Genomic DNA, 23,542 nt, shown 5'->3' on the forward strand with positions numbered 1-23,542 from the left:
TATATTCTACTCCCAGAGTATATTTCTAATAATTTTATCTGAATTTTGTGTACAAAAGTGACAAACTAAGCTTATCACTACGACGTCACGATATGAAATCGAGAAACGGATACCCATTGAAATGAGTTCCTGTACCTTAAACACATTACAAACCGCATCCCTCTCCTTGCGAATACAAGAACAGATTCACACTAACCGACAGCTACCTCAGTACTTTGAAGTCAAGGAATACCACAATGTCATTGACATGCATTTTGCCTGTCTTTTGCCGTTCAAACATGGGCAACTTTATTTCACACTGTGTAAAATATGTCCAGTGACAACACTATCTTACTCATGCCTGGCCAACTTCACCCTATTCTTGTTTCTGCCACAGATCTTTACTGTAGGGCAGCCGTGTGCAGACTTGCTAGTATTGTGGGCCGCACCATTCACTATGACTATGTAGTGGCCTCAAAAAAAGTTCATATTTGTGGATCCATTTTATTTAACAAATATAATTACAACAATGTATTTGTACAGAAACATTATCTCCTGTCTAGTAGGAAATGAAAGACCAGCAAAAAAAAAAAAAAAAAAAAAAAAAAAAAAAAAATTAAAAAAAAAAATATATAAAAATTGCAAGAGCAAATGATGAGGGGGCAGGCTGTATAATGAATTAATATGTATATTATTAATGTTGTAGATGACTTGTACATCAGTTCGTTGACACACACACAATAACCCTGGGTTCAGTGTGGGGTGGCAGTGGGGTGGATGGACTGCTGTGGCCTGTTGTGGAGTTGGTTGTGAACCACTGAGGGCTATGGCGGGACAACGCCTCTCCATTGTTTCTAGGTCTCCGGTTCAATACAAACACAATAAATCAACAGTATATTCCTTTAATTAATACAAAGATGAAGTACAACAAAATTCCAGCTAAATAATTTATTATTACCCTATCACAACTCAAATTCAAAACTGCTTCTGCAAACTTTCCATGAATATGGGGCCAGCAGGCCCCTCTTGCAACATTTAGGCTTGAGAAAACACTCCATTATTTTATAATGTACTGTAAACCAGGTATACTTTGACAAGTTTTCAGATTCAAATTTGATTATCAGTAATGTATAACTCTGTGTTATTTATGGTAGTGAACATATGGACTGGAATGAAAGGATTATATACTAATTAATACAATACATTTTATTAAATGCAGCGGAAGTAATGGTAAAATTGTAGGCAGTCAGAGTTGGCATGGCTCTGAGGACACATTGACCAGCCTACACTTTCAACACAACAATCAACTATCGTTCCATTTGTGGTCAATATTTCAATAACACAGTGAATCTTTGACCACTCATAAATAAACACACTGATCTAAAGTTTTCTTAATTGCTTTATTTAGCCTCATAAAAGAAAAAAATTCCTAGTACTCAAACAGTGTGGTCCATCATGAAAATTATAAATACAATGAAACATATTATAGTAGGATGGAGTACCACACACATAGCTCCAAATTTAGTTGAGCATAAGATCTAGATTTCAGTCCATCTTAAAACCTAACTCCTCATTTCAAAACGTTCAGTGCAGTTAGAAATAAGGTTATCTGTTCTTAACGTATCAAATCAGCATCTGGGATTTGCGGGCAAACTAACTTCATTCCTTGTTTCTGGAGATATTTGCTGTTACACGTTTCACCCAAATCACTGCCTGAAACACAAGACCTTACAATTTGAGCAATGTATGACATTTGTTTTTCTTAGCTGTGGGCACACTAACTATTACAAATGGGTCTTTGTCTATATACCAATGGTTAATGTTTGTAGTTGTTAATCATTGGCATCAACACTGTCCCGTGAAATGTGTATCTGTAACGCTAATGTAACAATGACCAGTGGTCACAAACAGAGAAATCACACACATAACCTCAGAAATTGTAATACACTGGCACATATATACATGTGAACAAAAAATTAATCAGGGATCTGTTTTAAGAAGTAATTGAGTAACATACACAATATAGTTAAAAACACTGTTGAATTTCCAGGTAAACGATATTGGTGGATTTTGCACAACCAGATTTTAACGCACTTTTTCGTCTACAACTGTAAGTCACAACAGATATGCCAATAGCTGTGCAAGGAAATGGCACTACATGGCATCATCTAGTGTCTACTGATGGAACATTCCACCTAACACCATATACTAAACACCCAAGGGAAAGCTGTAAAACTTTTAGTGCATGAGTGGTTAAAGTAACCACAGTGGTCAAAGTCTAATTGGTCTACAGTAACTAAACTCCTGCTATGTCTCCCAGCCCAGGGAAATGCCAGAGACCACACACTGAATGAAATTGTCCAGTTATCGATGTGGACTGTCTGACACGTCTCTACAAGTACGGTGTAGCACTCATAGCCATGTAACACAGCGAAAGAACAATGGTCGTGAGCAACCGGGACTGGAGACAATTGTCACATTTTCTCAGTGACAACCGATTTCAAACCTCTCTGGAATTGCTGCTGTTAGTGAATGCTGGTCAATTTCAACCAGTTTCAAAGTAAAAATTGCTAAGGGAACTGCTTGCAATCAAGTTCGTAGTCTGGTACATCAAGAAGACCACTGTTCAAAGCAGCAAATGAAGCTTCACATAATTAATGATTCGAACAACAGAAATTGGGGAGTAGATGATTGGAGGCACGTAATAAGGTACAACAAGTTAAGATATTGCCCATTTTTGAGGCATCGAGAGTATTGGTGGCCCACGAGGCATTATACCTGCACCACATGGAGAGTGTAGGTCAGACCAGAGTTAGTTCCATGACCTTTGGAGGGGGGGGGGAATGTTTTCTGTATCTGACTTGGACCCACCCATTCAAGTTGCTGCCAACATCAGTCAGAATGCTTATTATGCTTATTACAACATTCTGGTGACCAAGTGTTGCCATTTCTTCAGCTGGGTTGGTGCACAATTTTGTAGTGTTTTTTCGAAGTCTAATAAACACAACAGATACACGTAACAGAGACTTCAGTCATCAATAATATATTATCATTCACTATTTACAGCACTTTGGCAACGCCGGGGTAGCTTTTCAATTCTGCGACTGTAGAAATCGCCCATTTTTTGAGGGAAGAACTTTTTGAGCCATATTCAGAGTGCATTTTCATCCAGAAAGAAAGCACCTTGAAGGTTGTTTGATAGTGTGTGGAAAATGTGAAAATGTGAGGGTGCATGATCAGGTGAGAAAAGTGGGTGCAGAATAACTACCTCATCCAACTTGTGTATAGTATTTTTTGTCAGTCTAGGGGAATGCAGGCAGCCATTATTGTGGAATAGCATCACTTCAACGCAGTCTTCCTGGTCATTGCTCTTGGACTGCATCTACAAGACATCTCAGTTGTTGACACTAAATGTCAGCAGTAATGGTTACACCTCGTGGAAGCAATTTGTAGTACACCACACCAGCACTATCCCACCAGATGCATAACATCACCTTTTAAGGATGCGCACAGGCCTTTGTATGGGGAGTTGCTGCTTTGTTTGGTCTTGACCATTCCTTTATTTTCCCAATGTTTGCATAAAGACAACATTTTTTGTCACCAGTAACAATACAGGATAGGAATGGTCAGTGTTGTTCGAGCCAATTGATGACGAGCAAGCAGAGATGCATATTATGCCACCTGATGATTTTTGTGATTTTGGCTTAGAGCATGCAGTACCCATACACCCAATTTTTGATCCTCCCCCCTTGCGTGCAAATGTTGCACAATGGAATAATTATCACAGTTCATCACAATAGCCAGTTCTCAAACAAAATATAATGATGTGGATTAAAATGTTTAAATGATCATCATCAAACCCCAAAATTCTTCTTCAACATCAAGAAAACCATTTTCTTGCTGTATTCTGTCCAGTGGCACTATCCCCATACATGACGCAAATGTTTCTGGCTTCTTACGTTGCAATCATTCCCGTACTGAACTCCAACAGAAGAGTATGTTGCAAATGTCCCAATTTCTCCACTGGGCACTCTATTTTCTAGCATCTACAGCTCCACTCTCTGTCTCCAGACAACAAAATGGTAATATGTAAACTCAAATAAGAACGGTGAACTACAAATAAAAAATGAAAATTGATAAATAAACCGATACCAACCAGAATACCAACATGCAAAACAAAAATGCTATGAACTTGTGCATCAGCCTAATACATCATCATACTGATTGTGCTATGGACAGTCCCACCTTCCAATGTGATGACAACCATGTGCACAGCAGTATTCATTTGTTGCCAGTTTCGTGAACACTCAGGCACCCTTATTGCAACTTGCTTGGTCTGATGAGTCACCTAATCTCAGTTCCATCAAAAAGTCTGGGACTGTTTGAATCAGCAGGTGAAATACGGCAATTTGACATCTCAATTTGGTCTCACTCCCTTGCCAAATGCAGGCCATTGTCAAGGTGGTGTTGCATGGTATTATCCTCCTGTCTCCTGAGGGACATTAATTTTATGTTTGTTGTACTTATGTTTAAATACAGTGCTTGACTAATATTCCAGTCACATCCTACACCTCATGTAGAATCAACTATAAAGACACATGTCACCATAAATTAATGCCATTTAACTTGTACTATATTTACCTTGTACCATATTTCAATCGCACCAAACTGTATTATACCACACTTGATATGGAACAGTTCACTTGAACCACTTATCACTTAATTCACACACCTGGCAATCTCACCTACATCAAGGACTTCAACACCATTACTTCAGTCCTACAGCTTCAGAATCATGATTGCATAAACTCATACCACAGTCAACCCACTTCTGTCACACCATCACTACTTTTCTTTTTGAAGCTAACTAGACAAAGTGCATTGTATCATAATCAAACTGTCAATACAGAAAAACAATCACCAAAACATTCCTTAATTAAAAGACTTCCTTGTATAACTTAACACATAGTGGAATGGTTTACAAGGCAGGGAATAAGCCAGGACTACAAGAAATGCAGCCGTGGTGATCGGTTTTTTCAGTTCAATAAACTTTACCAGCAGGCATAAACTTTAGGGTTTTTATTTTATTTCAAACACAACCAGTTTAGGTAATTCATTTTGCCATCTTCAGACCCCATATACTTTTTTCGAATCGACGAGCTTATCATATAGCGCTTTAAAACTGGATATCGTGAATCCCAATTGTTGTGCAACTGAGTCATATGAAAGCGTGGTTTCTTCAACAATTCTTTATTGAATATAATGAGAATTACACACATGAAAGAATGGTGTTTTATCTACACACCCAATTTTTCCTCGTAATCTCAGTCACATTCTATGGCCTTCCTCCAGTGTGAAACACGGGTGTGTATGCCCTGTCGGTACCAATCCTTGTCCTGGTGGCAGAACCAGTGTTTCTCTGTGTGAACTTACTTTGCTGCTTGACAGATAGATGCAGTGCCAACTGCCGAGACGTAAAGCATCTGTCCTTGCAAATGACAACATCAGCTCACTGCAACATCTCAGGTGTGACAGCCGTGGATGGTCTCCCGACTGCTGCAAATCGTGGAGCTCCGCCGAACTGCCTTCTGATGACCTTGCCCTCCGTGCCCAGCGACTAACTCTACTTCTGTCGACAGCAGATGCTCCATAGACTTTGCACAAACATTTCTGAATATCCCCCACAGTTTCTTTCTCTGCAGTGAGAAATTCAATGATGGATTGTTGCTTGTAATGTACACAACCTACAGATGCCATTTTAAAACTGTGCTACAGCTATGCTATCTGTCAGAAGTGACAAAACTTGGTGCATTCATTCAGGAGACTTCAAATAATACATACGTAATGTTTTGCGTTCATAGCATTGTTTTCCTCTGAGAAAAAAAATGTGGTGCATTACTTTTTGGGTGACCCTCATATAACGATACTATGAATCAATGCTGAATGGCAACACAGTCATTCTACACAATGCAGCAACAGCTGTAGGAAGAGAAATATCATAACAAAAACAATTTAGACAAGCTGCTTAATGCTATGGAGCTTAATTATTCAGGAGAGCGGAACTGGTTTTAAAACTATTACATACATTGAAAGTGGATGGGGGAGAAAGAAAAGGAAAGGAATAACTGATATCAGCTGCATTGGGACTTTATGCAAAACCAGCAGCGATGAGTGAAAATGAAATGTGCATCCACACGGAAGATTTTGGATTCACTGCTCATTGAGGCAAATCAGTTATATGAATGCACAGAGTGTGTTCTTTCAGACATGTCTGATGACATGGAGGACGCGGATGGAGGCTGCGGATAAGTGGCGCTATGTGGGAACATGAGTTGTCCAGGGAGCGTGCTGAGATAGTCTGCGATAAACATTGTGTCTGGATGGTGCTATGGTTAATGCAACTGCCTAGTAAACAGGAGATCCATGGTTTCAGTCCTGGTCTGGCACATATTTTCAATAATTACTGCCAATTCTGCATTAAGTCTCGATGCAGCTAATATCAACAGTTCCTCCCCTCCCCTCTCCTCCACTTTCCTTTCCTTTTCCTTTTCCTTTTCCTTCCCTGTCATCTTCAATTTATGCAGTATGCGTCACAGCTGCAGATTTCATGTGGTGTCTGTTCTTTCAGTCATTTCCTTCTATTCCTGTATTGGACCACTAAAACTCTTTATGTTCCAACCCTTCCACTAGGTGGCACAGGCTGGTTTACGGATGATTCAAAATGTAGAAAGAGACATGAAGTTACATTGACTCACATATATTTAGAGTGCAGAACAGTGTTTACACAATTATGTGTTAGATCACTTTTTATCTTCTTTATGTCTTGAAATTGTTTCAGATTGGCATCACTTCATTTCTAGTTTCACATTTATGAACTTGGCTGTTAATTCCTGATGACTACGGAAAACACACACATTTGTAATATATAATCCTGCGTGAATCACGATACTAAGCTCCTTAAAAATATTGGCACATAAATTAGTTCCCCTTTTATAATCTCTGTTGTATTTGAAGGGTAAATTACTTTTTAGCTTCAAACAATGTTATGACAGATCTGAAAAATATGAAAGCAAACACTTAGTTCATATCAGCATTATTTTCAGGAAATATGTTTTACTGGGAAAGACAGGCAAGTGTTGGTATACTCCATAAACAACTGTTCTTTTCATTTAAAGCAAATAGATTTAATGGAAATGGAAATGAGTGTTTGGCATCATTGGCCGGGATGCCCTTACGGGGCAGGTCCGGCCGCCTTGGTGCAGATCTTATTACATTCGATGCCACATTGGGCGACCTGCACGCCGGATGGGGATGAAATGATGATGAAGACAAAGCAACACCCAGTCCCTGAGCGAAGAAAATCCCTAACTCAGCTGGAAATCAAACCCAGGCCCCTTAGGATGGCAGTCCGTCATGCTGACCATTCAGCTATTAGGACGGACATAGATTTCATAAAAGTTATTTATGTTAAGTAATAGCTGTTACCCACAGTTAAACTTGCATATCAGTAGTTTTGTTACGATGAGTGAGTAAGCGAGGTACTGTACTTGCAACAACATTAGCTGCCCTCACATGTGTGTCTGTTTGGATAAGCATAGTTCACAATGTGCTCTCCGCTTTCGCCTCCCCCCCCCCCCCCCCCTCCTGAACTGTCGTAACGCACTTTATGTCATACAGTGCATACAGAGGGGCACTGGCAGCAGTGTGCATCTATGCCTTGTGCTACTAAAGTAGCTACACATTATACAAAATGTATATTCTACAAAAAATAGTGTGAAAGCATGGATTAATCACAATGAAGATTGTATACATTACTTTGAATCATATCACAAGCACACACTAACCAATAAAATCATTTTCACAAATATGATAAGATCAAAATCAAAAAACAGTAAATAGCTTTTAAAAACAGTAAATATTTTCCCATGATTCACATAATATTCTTCAAATCAATGAGTATTTTATACTTACACACTTTGTTCTCCTTCAGGGTTCAAGTTATCTCCATACCAAATTTCATTGAAATCGGTTCAGTGGCTTAGTCATGAAAATGTTACAAGAGTATTTTCATATCTGTGATAGTACTATAGTATGGATAAAACTTTCAGTTATATCTTTTTTCTGTGATCTAATTTTGATTAAATGAAGCCCATACGCTGCCCTAGGCTATGCTCAAGTTAGTTATGAAAATACATATGGTAGTTTCGGAGAGGAGTGTTCACACAGACAGACATGAGAGTTTTCTTATTAGTATAGATATGTGACATATGACCACTTTGTTTTAGGTAGATGCGGTGGACCTGCCACCTACAGCAGCTGAAACACAGACACAGAAACCAGCTCTATATCTGTGTGACAAATGTCCAAACGCATTTAAAACTGAAACAGAGTTCATCGCACATGTGGAATCTCACAAGGTTTGGCATGCATTAACTGAATTGTAATTCTCTAATTCAGTTGTAACTTTGTAATGTTTTTATGTAAGTATAATGAAGCAGAGCAGATATAAGGAAATTAACTTTTGTAATAGTTTCCACTTCTGAAGAACACTACAACTGACAACTGTTGGGAAGCTTCCTAAGCTTGTGAAATATACATGTACATTTCCAAGACAGAGCAGGCCTGTGGACAATTTTTAATACACTTTACCACAAAAACTTCTTGTGAACATCTACAGTCATCCTTAATAAGCAATAGTCTTCTTTCATTTGCTGTTCATTCCTCCGTGATATCAGACTTCGTCTCTGGAAATTATAATATGTCTGAGTAGTGAAATAAGTTGAAATACATATCCATTCATTGATTAAAACCACTATATTTCAGTATTTTCTCCAGCTGCTTTAAATGTGTCTGAATACTGTTGATACAGAAGAAGAAAAGATGCTTCAGAAAAATGACTGTCACAGCCCTCAGTTGTTTTCTCACAGACTATGCCTTCTTTACATTCACGTCTGATGTATAGGATACACAAGTTGACAATATCACAGTCTACTCTCTTAAATTATTATTGTTGATATAACACTGTATCCTATGTACTGAATTGTTATTTTCAGTGTTCACTCTCACAGTTATTTACATGCCAACTGCCATTGTGAATACTTTTACTTTTGTTATGAACACAACAACAGTTGTCTACAAGTGAAGTAATGGCTTTAATCTGCAGAAAAATTCTAATAGCTACATAACTTGCATATCGGTATGTACCAGCATAACTCGTGACTGTATCAGAATACTGTCCAGTCCTTATGATATTATATACTTGTATACTTACAAAGGAATGTGTGACCCTGAATGCTCAGAACAGCATGGAAATGTGTTTAGAATATGAATCGCAAATCCCAAAAACAGTGGTATCAGCCCGGAATGAGATTTTCACTCTGCAACGGAGTGTGCGCTGATATGAAACTTCCTGACAGATTAAAACTGTGTGCCAGACTGAGGCTCAAACTCGCAACCTTTGCCTTTTGTGGGCAAGTGCTCTACCACTTATCCATGAATTGCAAAGGTCCCGAGTCCAAGTCTTGGTCTGACACACAGTTTTAATCTGTCAGGAAGTTTCAGTGGTATCAGCCGTTGCATGTAAAACATGTTTTACTGTGAGACATTTGAATGATCACCTGTACAAAGTCTAAGAGAGAGACTTCACTAATGTGGAGAAACAAAATATCGATACAATAGGATCAAAATCGCGTGTATTTCACTGTTATAACTTATTATATTCCCCTCTGCTATCTGAACAATAAACTTTTTTTTGCTGACCTGATAACATTGCACAGCCTTTCAGTTTTCAAAGTGCAGCTGTGGGATTTCAATGAACTGGTCAAAGCAAAGTGGAACAGGCAACATGCACACTAAAGCCACTTTTTTACATTCATTAACATTTTTGCATTCAAGCAGTCCATTATCGAATGCCACGCTAATTATATTTTTTAACATTGATATTGGCCTGCCTGAATGCAGAAGGGATGTTGAATGTGAAAAAATGGGTTCAGTCAGGTGCATATATTGTTCCATTCCATTTCGCTTTGAGCAATTCGTCGAAATCCCATGCTTATACTTTGAAGACTGACAAGCAACGCCTTAAGTACAAGGTGCAAAAGGCCATTGACGTTTACAGCATTTGACATCTCACGCATTGTCTATCGTGCAACCACAATATTGGCTGCTAATGGCAACAAAAGCAAAGATTGCATTATACCTACAACAACAGTTGCCGAAATTGACATTTCTTCAGAAAGGAACCCAAGAAATTTTGCAGAGTGAGAAAGAAGTGGTAGATGAAATATTAAGTGTTTCTGCAAGATGGGTCAGTGGAATGTGTGGTGTACAAGTGTGTGGAGAAGTACAATGACAATAATATGTGCTTAACAAGTGAAAGTGATATTGAACCAGGTGTCGAACCGTGTAGTTTACCATCCTTGTTGGACAGCAAGCCACATATCCCATCTCAAGTGAAATGTAGTAAAGGATAATTGCTGTCCAAGGAGCAGGAGTACTAAATATAATTATGTACATGGAAGATCATCTGCAGCTTAGTTAAAAAAATTAAGAACGTATTTTGGATAAATCCACAGCAATATGACAGTGTATTGCATATGAAAAACTATGGATATTCAAGGGAAGACAAGGTGCACTCGTTACAAGAACAGATGTTTATGCGGTTCAAGGATGCTTGATACAATACAATTTACAGGATGTGTGTGATAATGGAAGCAGTGGATGGTTGCATAAGTTCAAACAGTGCTACAGAATAAGAAGAAGTAAGACAATGAAATTTCAACAAAGTCTGCTAGCCAGAAAATTTCTAGATGAGATAAACAAATTTATTCCATCACTCAGTAAGCAATTTGTTTCCAACTCTGACCAATCAGGATTTGAAGAGGAAATGCATATGAAAGAAACCCTGGAAACTAGAGGTACCAAGGGGGCTGTATCAAGATCACCTAACATCAATGCCGTAATGCATTTGTAGACATTTATGCTTATATTATAAGATGAACACCAACAAAAGCAAAACAAGGATAATGGACAGGTGATTCTGAATGAATCTCATTAGCAAATGAGGCACTGAAAGTGGAAGATGAGTTTTGCTATTTGGGTAGCAAAACAACTGACTGCCGAAATAAAGAGAATATACAAGGGGAGTTCAATAAGTAATGCAACACAATCTTTTTCTGAAATCAGTTTATTCAGGATTCCAAGACACCATATTATTCCCCACTCTTTTGACTAAAATACCCTATTTTTCAACATAATCTCAGTTCAGTGTGACAGCCTTATATCACCTTACTGGGAGGGCCTGTATGATAGACATCAGAACGAACGTCTTGCTGCATCAATGGCCTCCCCATCATCCACGTACTGCTTCCCATGGAGTGCATCCTTCATTGAGCCAAACAGATGGAAGCTCTTTATGGTGAGGAACCCAGTAGGCGAACACCAATAGCAACCCAACTGGTAGACGAGTGTGTCAGCACTACCCACAGAGATGTATTAATGGCTGATGGTATGTATTTCTACAACTGTTTGATTGTGATCCATTGATCACCTTGAATGGGAATGTCCACACTTTCCAACACTGCAGAACTGAGTTGTGTGTGGCTGGCCGCCATGTGGGAGACCAGACAGGTTTGTGCGACCTTGTTACAACAATGGCATACACCTCGCCCAATGACTCACCATGCTTTTGTTCACTGCCAGGTCTCTGCAGGCATTCTGCAAGTGCCTATGAATATCTGTGATGCTCTTGTTGTCTGCCGGAAGCGACTCAATGACAGCTCTTTGCTTGGAAAGCACCTCCATTACAGATGCCATTTTGAAGGCTACATACAGTTCTGCCACAAGTCAGAACTTCATGAAACTAAAGGGGCTGAAGCGGGAATATTCCACGATCTCCAACAAATCGGCATTTTTTCTGGCCAAAACTTGCTGACTGGGCAACAGCAAGAAAAGCATTTCTTAACACCTAGTATAAGTTTAATTGTAATAAAGTCTTTAATGTTGTAATTCAGAAGGATGTAGGTTGCAGTAGGTACTGTGAAATGAAGAAGCTTGCACAGGATAGAGTAGCATGGAGACCTGCATCAAACCAGTCTCTGGACTGAAGACCACAACAACAATTGTTGCAATTTGTTTGGAGTGTAGCCTTGAATGGATCTGAAATGTAGATGATAAGCAATTCAGACAAGAAGAGAATAGATGCTTCTGATATGTTGTGCTACAGAAGAAATCGGAAGATTAGATGAGTACATTGAGTAACTAATGTGGAAAAAAAAAGTTATTGGATGTCTGGACCAAAATAAGGAGGCAGTTGAAGGACACATCCTGAGGGATCAAAGAATCATCAGTTTAGTAATGGAGGTAAGTATCGGAGTAAAAACTGCAGACGGAGACCAAAGCATGAGAAAAATAAACATGTTCAAGTGAGTGTAGGTTGCAGTAGTTATGCAAACATGAAGGGGCTTGCATACAATAGACTAGTGTTATGAAACAATGACAAACACTTCATTAGCTACTGGATCTACCTGTCTAATCATCATTCTCCTGTAACACCACATTTTTAAAAGCTTCTTTTTTCTTCTTGCCTCAACAGTTTATCATCTGTGTCTCACTTCTGTACAAGGCTTCACTTTTAGGTATCTGGAAAGAGGTAGACACAGTCTCACACTGTAAACAGTTGACATAAACATAAGAAAGAAGAGCATTTAATGATTTATACAATTTCTTTACACCTAAGGTATATGTTTTTTAAGTCAGTGTATGCATTGTAAATTAAAAAAAAAGGAATTTAGGTCAATTTTGTGTTTATTGAAGAAAAATACTAACGTTGTTTGAAATTTGGCTCTTTACAGGTTCGAAAAGCTCATCCGTGTGATAAGTGTGAGAAGTCTTTTAACCGGAAGTCAGAACTCAATGTGCACTCTCGAACGCACTGCGAAGTGAAGCCGTTCGCCTGCCACTTGTGCGAGAAGACATTTGCACAGAAGAACAACCTGCTGCGTCACCTGCGAACGCACTCTGGCGAGAAGCCCTTCCCGTGTTCTCTGTGCAGCCGAACTTTCGCTCAGAAGGAGTTACTCGTAATGACAATTGATGATCTAATGTACTGCAGAAATATAACGAGTTTGCCACAAACTAGGGCAATAACTTGATGAAGCTTCATTTTGCTTGTCACCTTATAAGTAGGTTTACATTAAGTAATTATTTAATTGTTCCAACTGTTATGAAAATAAGTCTTTATCATACGTAAGGATTAATTTTAACAATATTATGAAAAGTATAGATTGCTATTCACTACAAAGAAGAAAAGTTGAGTTGCAAACAGGTGTAATGAAAAGATTGCTAAACATTTCAGCTTTTGGACAGAATAAGTCTTTCTTTTTTCGAAAATAGAAAATGCACACACATTCACTCAAACTCTGCTGAAACATACGTAACCACTGTCTCTGGCTGCTATGGCACGCAGTGCAGTCTGCAGTCAGGTCACAGCAACTGGTGGTAAGCCGTGTGTGTGTGTGTGTGTTTTTTTTTTTTCTATTTCCAGAGAGGACTTTATTTGTCCAAAAGCTTAAATGTTTAGCAGTCTTTTGATTACGTGTGTCAGCAACACAAAGTTTCCTCTATGTAAAGAGTAGCAATCTATCCTTTTGATAATACTGTTGTTATTCCATCTTGGACTTTCCATTGTCTAAGGACTAGTTTTGTGCATTTGGGGCCTGAAGTAATGACAGCAACCACTGATCACCAAAGTTTTGAGCTATTTGAAGAGGTGCCTTAAAAGAAGTCGTTTTCCTGAGGCAGTTTTTAACTGAAATAAACACTTTATTTCATTAGAGATTAGCTAATTTTAGTTGGTGAATAATGCAACCAGCTAACTTAGCCCATTTAGACATTTTCTAGCAATATCACACAAGAAATATGTTATATACTCCCGTTCACAGAAAATAATAATAAAGTTGCAAATTGTAGAGACCAGACCAGCTTTAAAAAATATTGACGCTCTTTCAAGATATTGAGCAGTGCACTTCTCAAGAGTGACAGAAATTCATTTTGCTCTGAATGAATTTCTCCAAAGAACTGAAAAAAGTAAATGACAAAAATTGGAAAGTTGCTTGGAAAATTTATATGAAAGCATCATGTAGCACTATATCGAAACAAAGTTCCTGGTAGAGGAAGAAATACCATGTTCCTTGTCCTCCATAACAGCAGAGGAAACTGAAGATCATGGTGTCATGACAGTAAGCAGAAATATTAGTTTTATTCATAGCAGTTCTCAGAATTGATAAACAAGGTAAGGCCAGCTGTCCAGTGAGGTCACACATTAATTTTCTTGCAACAGTTGTCACAGTATCACACAAGTTTTCAGTTACAATAATTATAGCTGCAGCAGAGAAATACATAGAAAACAGCACATGTACACAATAAATTATACAGTTCACTTGTTTAATTTGTGATTAGTTGTTTTGTTTTACCAATCTGTGCTTCCATGAAAGAGCCCCTACTCCACTGAAATATTCACAGAAAACTTCTCAGACTATTTTTGCCCGTTATGCATAATTTCTCCTCATGGGTTGCAAGCAAATCTATTGCAATACATGCAAACTCTACATCTTCGAGCACTGACACATTAGCTCTGAAGGCAGAGTTCTAACTGACTTGTCCTGGCCGTAATGATATTGTGCTGCCCTTGGCCTCACACTTCTGTGCAACATATTGACACAATGTTATATATGATGTGAGCCTGTAAGCTAAAATAGAGGGCATTTTAACAACTTTTAACATAATGTATGTATTTGGACTGAAGCAGCGAAAGAAAATTTATGCAAAGGCCGGGTATCAAACCTGGGCCTCCAGCTGACTAGGCAGGTGCATTAACCACTAAGCCACCTTGGCAGAGAGGTTCACACAAATGCATGGATTACCCTGGCAAACCTTCCTCCTTGATCCAAGTTTTCACTGCCATCTTAGTCTACTTTAAATTCCTCCTCACACATGAACAGAATTGCCTAGGCTCTCCACGTTCCAGAATATCACCTCAGCATCGAAAGTAAATAGGGGATCCAGCCTGAAACTCAGGTGCAGGTACTTACAAAAATGAAATGACACAATTTCAGAGACTTTACAGGTCTTATACATATATGACTTTATGTATATTTAAAAACAAAGATGATGTGACTTACCATACGAAAGCGCTGGCAGGTCGATAGATAGCTGTGTTTCTATCGACCTGCCAGCGCTTTCGTATGGTAAGTCACATCATCTTTGTTTCTAAATATATTTTTCCCGCGTGGAATGTTTCCCTCTATTATATTGATATGACTTTATGTATGTAGACTGAAGTGTCGAGTGTAAGGAGGACTATAAATCAGACTGGGGTGGCAATGAGAATCCGCAGTGTGCCAGAGTAGTCTGTGCAGCTGTGTGAACTGCTGTGCCAAGGAGGCTTAGTGGCTAAAGCACCTGCCTAGTCAGCTGGAGATCTGGGTTCGATTCCCAGCCTTGGTACAAATTTTCTCTTGCCGCTTCAGTCTATATACGTAAAGTCATATCCATAAGAGATCAGTACATTCTCTGTAATTGTGTCATTTCATAAAGTATGTGTTTTGCCTACCAATCAAAATTAGTACCCCTTTGGGTTCTGTTAAGGATTGCTGGTGTTTATAGGATTTGGTGCACGTAAGATTTTACGCCACTGTAGTATTGCATACATTGGTCAAACTATTCATATTTTTTATGACAGGTGTGTGGAAAATCTGTGCCATGCAAGGTTACAACAAACTGATTAAAAGGAGGACATGCAGTGAAACATAATGAGACACATGTGGTTGTTGCCGGTTCACATTACTGGGATTGTATTCTGAAGGATTCCATTGAAATTAGCTAGAATGATGAAGTTAATAAATGAGGCAAGGGCTATCATCTGAGCAAGTTGTGGAACCTTGCAGTGACCTGCCCATCAATTAGCAGAATGTTGATGAGTAATTAATGGCAGTAGTACCTCATTAGTTTTGCCTTCACCACCGATGGCAATGATTGTATGCTTTGGTGCGGGAAGCAGAACTCACAGTATGTGGTACATGCACTGAGTACACTTTCTCGGTCTATATGAAGGTGCCATCTCCACTGTGACAACAGTGTGACGAGTCTCGGCAAAAGCGGCATCTCCACTGATGGTGACAGCCAGTTGGACCATTGAAATATTGTGTTGACTTGACTCAAAGATCCACTGCAAGTACCACAAGCTATTTTGCCAGGAAAGCCTACAAATTCAAAGTCTTATATAGGTTGCACATTTTACATTCTAGATGTAGAGCCTTATACGCATCTGAGATATTTTGCAACTTTACACGAATGTAGGACACCATTACATGTCAATCTTTCCACATTGCCTAGTGGTACTGCTGACAAATGGAAGCATACAATGGATGTTGCTCAGTGATGACCGGGGGAGAAAATTAGCTCATTACCAATGAAAGAAAGCGTTTACTTCAAACAAGAAACAGTGTTGTGCAGGAAAAACGTCATTTCAAGAAATTTGCTGCAGCTGGGGACTCGAGCATTGAAAAGCTATTGAATAGATGTGTTCAGAACTTATAAGTTGTGTGTTATACATCACAGAACATTTTTCAATAAAAATGTAACAAAAGTGTCCATTTACTACTATAAAGTAGTTTACACTTGTTCTGATATTTAGTTTAGTTTGCACATGATTTTAAAAATTTCATTTTCTTGTTGTCTGTATGTGGTGTCCTTTTCAGTAATGTGAAAAAATGTTAGTTCCTGCATTAGGAAAAACAATCCTGTAATGTAGAAGTCAAAGATATGTGATTCACAGTAGTAAAGATGAACAATTGCTTATAGCTTTTAATGTACGCACTTTAGAGCCCATGTTTACCTGACTCTTTTTGCTTTGGATGATCGTTCCTGTCATAACCCTGAATAGTGACCATTTCTCCTGTGACACCCTATAGACAGGAATCGTGGATGATAAACATTACAGACAAGAAGATAACATAAGTTTCTGACAAGTGGTGCTGCAGAAGAATTATGGATAGGTCGAACAGCTAAAGAAGGTCTACTGAAATTAACTTGGGAGAAAAGAAGTTTATCATTCAATCTGACTAAAATAAGGGATAAATTGATAGGATACATCCTGTGGCATCAAGGAAGGCCAAATAAAATATATGATTACAGAAATCTTTTCAAGTCTTACATTATGATGTACAGGTGATGGTTATTGAACTATATGAAATAAAATCATAACTTCTGAACAGTTTGCATTAGAAAATTCAAACTGCACGATTGTACGCGGGGCACGATGGGAATTAGTATGCACGTGGTTGCACAATGACTACTTTCATTTGGATGAGTTTGTCAGTAAGCAAAAGTAGCGCATTTGGGGGACTGACAATCTGCATTTTGCAACTGAGATGTGTCTACACCCTCAACAGGTGACTGTCAGTCATGGAATAATTGTGCAATATTCTTTGATGGCACGGTGACTGCTGAACGGTACAAGAAGGTTTTGGAAGATTTCATTCACATTATCCAAAGTGATCCTGTTTTGACAAGGTTTCATTCATACAAGAAGGTGCTTGACCCCACTGAAGCAGGAGTGTGTTTGATGTCCTGGAAGAGCACTTTGTGAACTGCATTCTGGCTCTGGAGTACCCACAGCCCACTGCCACGGACCTCGATTGGCCGTCATGCTCTCCAGATCTGAACAAGTGCAATTCCTTTTTGTTTTGATTAAAGACAAGGTGTACAGCAATAAGCACAAAACCATTGCTGAGCTGAAAACAGACATTCACGAGGTCATCGACAGCATCGATGTTCCGACACTTCAGCGGGTTGTGCAGAATTTCGCTGTTCACCTGTGCCACATCACTGCCAGTGATGGCAGGCATATTGAACATGTTGTTGTTGTTGTTGTTGTTGTTGTTGTTGTTGTTGTTGTGGTCTTCAGTCCTGAGATTGGTTTGATGCAGCTCTCCATGCTACTCTATCCTGTGCAAGCTTCTTCATCTCCCAGTACCTACTGCAACCTACATCCTTCTGAATCTGTTTAGTGTATTCATCTCTTGGTCTCCCTCTACGATTTTTACCCTCCACGCTGCCCTCCAATACTAAATTGGTGATCCCTTGATGCCTCAGAACATGTCCTACCAACCGATCCCTTCTTCTAGTCAAGTTGAGCCACAAACTTCTCTTCTCCCCAATCCTATTCAACACCTCCTCATTAGTTATATGATCTACCCATCTGATCTTCAGCATGTTTCTGTAGCACCACATTTCGAAAGCTTCTATTCTCTTCTTGTCCAAACTAGTTATCATCCATGTTTCACTTCCATACATGGCTACGCTCCATACAAATACTTTCAGAAACGACTTCCTGACACTTAAATCTATACTCGATGTTAACAAATTTCTCTTCTTCACAAACGCTTTCCTTGCCATTGCCAGTCTACATTTTATGTCCTCTCTACTTCGACCATCATCAGTTATTTTGCTCCCCAAATAGCAAAACTCCTTTGCTACTTTAAGTGTCTCATTTCCTAATCTAATTCCCTCAGCATCACCCGACTTAATTCAATTACATTCCATTATCCTCATTTCGCTTTTGTTGATGTTCATCTTATACCCTCCTTTCATGACACTGTCCATTCCGTTCAACTGCTCTTCTCAAAGTTTTTATTTCTTTTCCATGGATTTTAATACCTACTCCGAATTTTTCTTTTGTTTCCTTCACTGCTTGCTCAATATACAGATTGAATAACATCGGGGAGAGGTTACAACCCTGTCTCACTCCCTTCCCAACCACTGCTTCCCTTTCGTGCCCCTCAACTCTTATAACTGCCATCTGGTTTCTGTACAAATTGTAAATAGCCTTTCGCTCCCTGTATTTTACCCCTGCCATCTTCAGAATTTGAAAGAGAGTATTCCAGTCAACATTGTCAAAAGCTTTCTCTAAGTCTACAGATGCTAGAAACATAGGTTTGCCTTTCCTTAATCTTTCTTCTAAGATAAGTCGTAGGGTCAGTATTGCCTCACGTGTTCCAGTATTTCTACGGAATCCAAACTGATCTTGAACATGTCATAACCTAAATCCAAATATCTGTACTGATGTTTACGTGTTGAATAAAGTGTGTGTGCACACTGTAGCTTGTAACTAATTTATGATTTTTATATAGTTTAATAATCTTCACCCTGTATATAAGCAGATTGAAGTGATAATGTAAATTTGTACTCGAGTCTCCTGCTCACCAGACAGATGCGCTAAACGCTACGCCATTCTGGCACAGTGCCTTTGCGCTACTGTACAGCCTATCCTAGCAAGCCTCCCGTGTCAATGCAAATTCTCATTCACTCCTCAGCCCTCTTGGAAATGCTGTTTGAGTTTAGGAGGAACACCAAGTGAGCTGAAGTGTGCATGCGAATTTTGATTGAGGAGGGAGGCATGCTAGGGTATCCTTGCAGTCGTGCAAAGCCACTGTGCCAGACTGGCGTAGTGATTGGCGTATATGCCTAGTGAGCTTTCATTGCTTCAGTCTGCATAACTGAGAAAGTGTGGGGGATAAAAATGGTAAAAGGAGACCAAACCTTACTTGCAGTACGCAGCTTCAAAGGGATGCAAGATGCAGCAACTGTGTGCATATGAGAATACTTGCACAAGTGGAGAGCTGCATCAAATGAGTATTTGGATTGACAAAAACACAGGAAGCTGAGGTGTTGGATTGTTGCAGTGCTTGTGCGTGGTTTTTCATTGTCATGCTGAAGGAAAGTGTGTTCCGTGTGTGGATGAAGTTTTCTATTGTTAAAACTCTATTACAGTACACTGTTTCTCACACACCATTATAGTTACATTGTACACCACCATGCTACACGCTACAATTCAGAGCCCTCTAGTGGCAGAGGGTTGCAACTTGCATCAGCAAAGTGGAAAACTCGACTGAGTAATATGGGTGATATGTAACACCTCAGCCGATACTGAGAACAGAATAAAAAGTTTTGGGGCATTACTTTTTCAGCACGCCCTCATAGTTAATATAACTTTCAGCAGCTTTCTCGAGTAATATTACCCTCTTTATTTTCCTGCATATAGTTTTGCCCATAACAGTTGCACTTTCTGGTTTTATTATTATTTTACCTCAACATCAGGACCAACAGCTACTAATTAGTTGGTTTTTGAACTACTGTATGTTATTACTTGCATTTTGACACATTCCCTGACGGAGTTCATGGTTTTCTGGCACTGCTTTCAAAATTTGTTTTCAAGGTACATCCGCTCTCTGAATTAATGGAATTATTTATATAACTTTAATTTATACACACTCTATGGAAAAAAGGAGGACACACCATGAAGGATTTATCTGAATGGGATGGAAATTGGTAGATGTGAAGTACATGTACAGAGAAACAAATGATTATAATTTCAGAAAAATTGGATGATTTAGTCAAGAGAAAGAGCTTCACATTGCGCAAGTCAATAACACGTTGGTCACCTCCCGCTCTTATGCAAGCAGCTATACGGCTTAACATTGATTGATACAGAGTTGTTGGATGTCGTTATGAAGGATAGTGAAGCTCTTTCTCTTGAATAAATCATTTGATTTTTTCTGGAATTGTAACCATTTGTTTGTCTGTACATCACATCTATTGATTTCTGCCCCAGTTGAATAATTCATTAATGATACATCTTTTTTTTTTTTTTGTCTTGGAGTGTATTAGAAGATAGGCTGAAGAAAGGCAAACCAACATTTATAGCACTTGCAAATTTAGAGAAAGCTGTTGTCAGTGTTGACTGGACTATGCTCTTTGAAATTTTGAGGGTACTACAGATAACATATTTATAACTTGTACAGAAACAAGACTAGGAAGCAGTGGTTGAGCATGGAGTGAAACAGGGTTGTAGCCTATCTGTACTTTGAGCAAGCAGTAAAGGAAACCGAGGAGACATTTGGAAAAGCAATTGAAGTTCATAGATAGGAAACACCAGTAGAGAAAAGAAGTTTTCAATGTGCTGCTGTAGAAGAATGCTGAAATTAAGTTGGTAGGTCGAATAACAAATGAGGAAGATGGGGGAAAAAATAAATTTATGGCACAACTTGATTATAAGAAGGGATTGGTTGACAGGACACATCTGGAGACACTGAGGAATCGTCAGTTTGATAACAGAGAGAAGTGAGACAATTTAAACAGCAGAGGGAAACCAAAGCTTGAATATTGTAAGCAGGTTCAAAGGCGTGTTCGGAGGTGACGAGGCTTGCACAGAACAGACTTGCATCAGACCAGTCTTCAGACTGAAGACCACAACAAAAAATTTTTGTTTAAATATGTCACTCAGAAGCAATTAAGTCCTACATCACCTAAAATATTACTTTATTTTTATGTAGGTCAGTACGGATGTCAAACATTCCCATATGCAACTTATAGAAGATAGCTGGGAGCTTGCATGAAAGTCTCTTATCATTCACGATCAAACTAAGCATAAGGGTCATGTGCCATCTGGCAGTTCACAGTACTCCTGTACAGTTCTCACTCCATAATAGGCATGCCAACTGCATACAGTCAGTAGCTGACTGAGAGCAAAACTACCAGTTAAAATACATAATAAGGACTCACAGTGCCCATACAGTGGTATGGAAATCAGTGTTGCTTGGAAGCAATATTGTCAATGAAAGGGTTAATGAGACTGTTTGTTCCTCTTGTTCTCTTTGTACATCTTTCTCAAATCACAACCCACAATGAGGAATCAAGAACCATTAGTTCCAAATATTCATTCAGATGTATTATTGCTAACTATTTGCCGTGCCCTGTTTGTTATGTTCAGTGAATATGACCTTTAACATGATCCATTTTTCAGATGGTAGGTAGGATTTTCCTACTTTATTAGTAATAATTACCTGTATTCAGCACTTGCCCACGATAGGCGAAGGTCCCGAGTTTGAGTCTCGGTCCAGCCCACAGTTTTAATCTGCCAGGAAGTTTCATATCAGTGCAAACTCTGCTGCAGAGTGAAAATCTCATTCTGGAAACATCCCCCAGGCTGTGGCTAAGCCATATCCCCACAATATCCTTTCTTCCAGGAGTACTAGTTCTGCAAGGTTTGCAGGAGAAATTCTATGAAGTTTGGAAGGTAGGAGATGAGGTATTGGCAGAAGTGAAGCTGTGGGGATGGGGCACGAGTCGTGCTCGGATAGCTCAGTCGGTAGAGCACACCCTGCAAAAGGCAAAGGTCCCGAGTTCGAGTCTCAGTCCGGCACACAGTTTTAATCTACCAGGAAGTTTCAGTTCCTTTGTAAAGTGCACAGACAGTTTCCTTCCTCCTCCCTTTCATAATCTGAGCTTGTGCTCATCTCCAATGACCTCATTCATGACAGGAAGTTTAACTCAATCTTCCTTCAGTCCTGATTCCACCTAGACCTAACAAACCTTCATTAAACTAAACCCTGAGATATCTGACTTTTGTCACGTGCCTCGAGCTTCAGATTGTCGAGAGTTGAGCATACTGGCTGAAGCGAAACTGTGAGGGCAACTCCTGAGTGACGCCTGGATAGGTCAGCCAGTAAGAATATTTTTCACAAATGGAGGTTCTATCTGCTAGGAAGTTTCAAAACTGTGTACACTCCACTGTAAAGTGAAAGATTCATTCTGGGGCTGACTGTTCTCCTTGTGCCCTGAAAGCACAAGGTACCAAATCATTAATTTTTGCTTTAAATGTGTGACAGTGATGCTTTTGTGTGAACAGACGGCCCACATCCGAATCCACACAGGGGAGAGGCCGTACTCGTGCCTGGTGTGCGGCCAGGCATTCAACCAGCGGCACACCCTGACCCGCCACGTCAGGGAGCACGCCAACAGGGACACGGCCAAAGCATTCTCCTGTTCGCTGTGCGGCAAAATGTTCCCCAGACAGGTAAGGATGCTCTCAGTGATTCGCAAGTGATGAGTTACCCTATAACTACTTCTCAGGAAAGAGATAATTTTTACTTGACTAATTTTTATTCCATCAAATCACTCTTACTATGCCACGTGTGAAGGCCTTTATGTTTCAATAACACAGACCGATCGCAAATACACTCTTTAATGAAAGTGGCATATTCTTGTGAGTTTCAGTTTGCAGATCTTAAAATTACAATTGTAATAAAAGAGTGATATTGTCCACCACTGTACTAGAATTAACACCAAATATCAAAAAATACTGGTTGTAATTCTGTGGATAGCAGGGGTAAAATACGAGGAGTAAAAAGTTATCTACAACTTATAGAGAAACCAGACTGCTGTTAAGAGTCAAAGGACATGAAAGGGAAACAGTGGTTAAGAAGGCAGTAAGAAGGTTGTAGCCTCCCCCAGTGATATTCAATCTGTACGGTGAGCTAGGAGTAAACAAAACAAAGGAGAAATTTGGAAAGGGAATTAAAAGTTCAGGGAGAAGAAATAAAAACACTGCAGTTTTCCAGGGACTTTGTAATTGTAATTCTATCAGAGGTGACAACGCACCTGCAGAAGCAGCTGAATGAACTGATGGTGTCTTGAAAACAGATTATAAGACAAAAACCAAGAA

At 39.2% G+C, this 23,542-nt stretch overlaps 2 protein-coding genes and 1 non-coding gene across 4 annotated transcripts in view; 2 read left to right on the plus strand and 1 right to left on the minus strand.

Moving 5' to 3' along the window:
• LOC126424629 (uncharacterized) overlaps nucleotides 1-23,542 on the plus strand; it is a 117,073-nt gene that overhangs the window by 80,882 nt on the left and 12,649 nt on the right. Inside the window, exons 5-7 of the mRNA XM_050087363.1 lie at nucleotides 8,265-8,396; nucleotides 12,831-13,058; nucleotides 22,727-22,894. Coding sequence (XP_049943320.1) covers nucleotides 8,265-8,396; nucleotides 12,831-13,058; nucleotides 22,727-22,894 — 528 coding nt within the window. The remainder of the gene's footprint in view (nucleotides 1-8,264; nucleotides 8,397-12,830; nucleotides 13,059-22,726; nucleotides 22,895-23,542) is intronic.
• LOC126425328 (speckle targeted PIP5K1A-regulated poly(A) polymerase-like) overlaps nucleotides 691-23,542 on the minus strand; it is a 231,286-nt gene continuing 208,434 nt past the window's right edge. Inside the window, exon 12 of one of the 2 annotated variants that reach the window (XM_050088312.1) lies at nucleotides 691-1,692. The gene's annotated coding sequence lies outside the window, so the exon portion shown is untranslated. Of the gene's footprint in view, nucleotides 1,693-12,503; nucleotides 12,619-23,542 lie in introns of those variants that run through there. The other variant, XM_050088313.1, reaches the window with a different exon arrangement.
• On the plus strand, nucleotides 15,412-15,483 carry Trnat-agu (transfer RNA threonine (anticodon AGU)). The gene has a single exon. It is a non-coding gene; the product is annotated as a tRNA-Thr (tRNA).

Source organism: Schistocerca serialis, chromosome 10 (assembly GCF_023864345.2).
Source record: "Schistocerca serialis cubense isolate TAMUIC-IGC-003099 chromosome 10, iqSchSeri2.2, whole genome shotgun sequence".
Taxonomy (NCBI): domain Eukaryota; kingdom Metazoa; phylum Arthropoda; class Insecta; order Orthoptera; family Acrididae; genus Schistocerca; species Schistocerca serialis.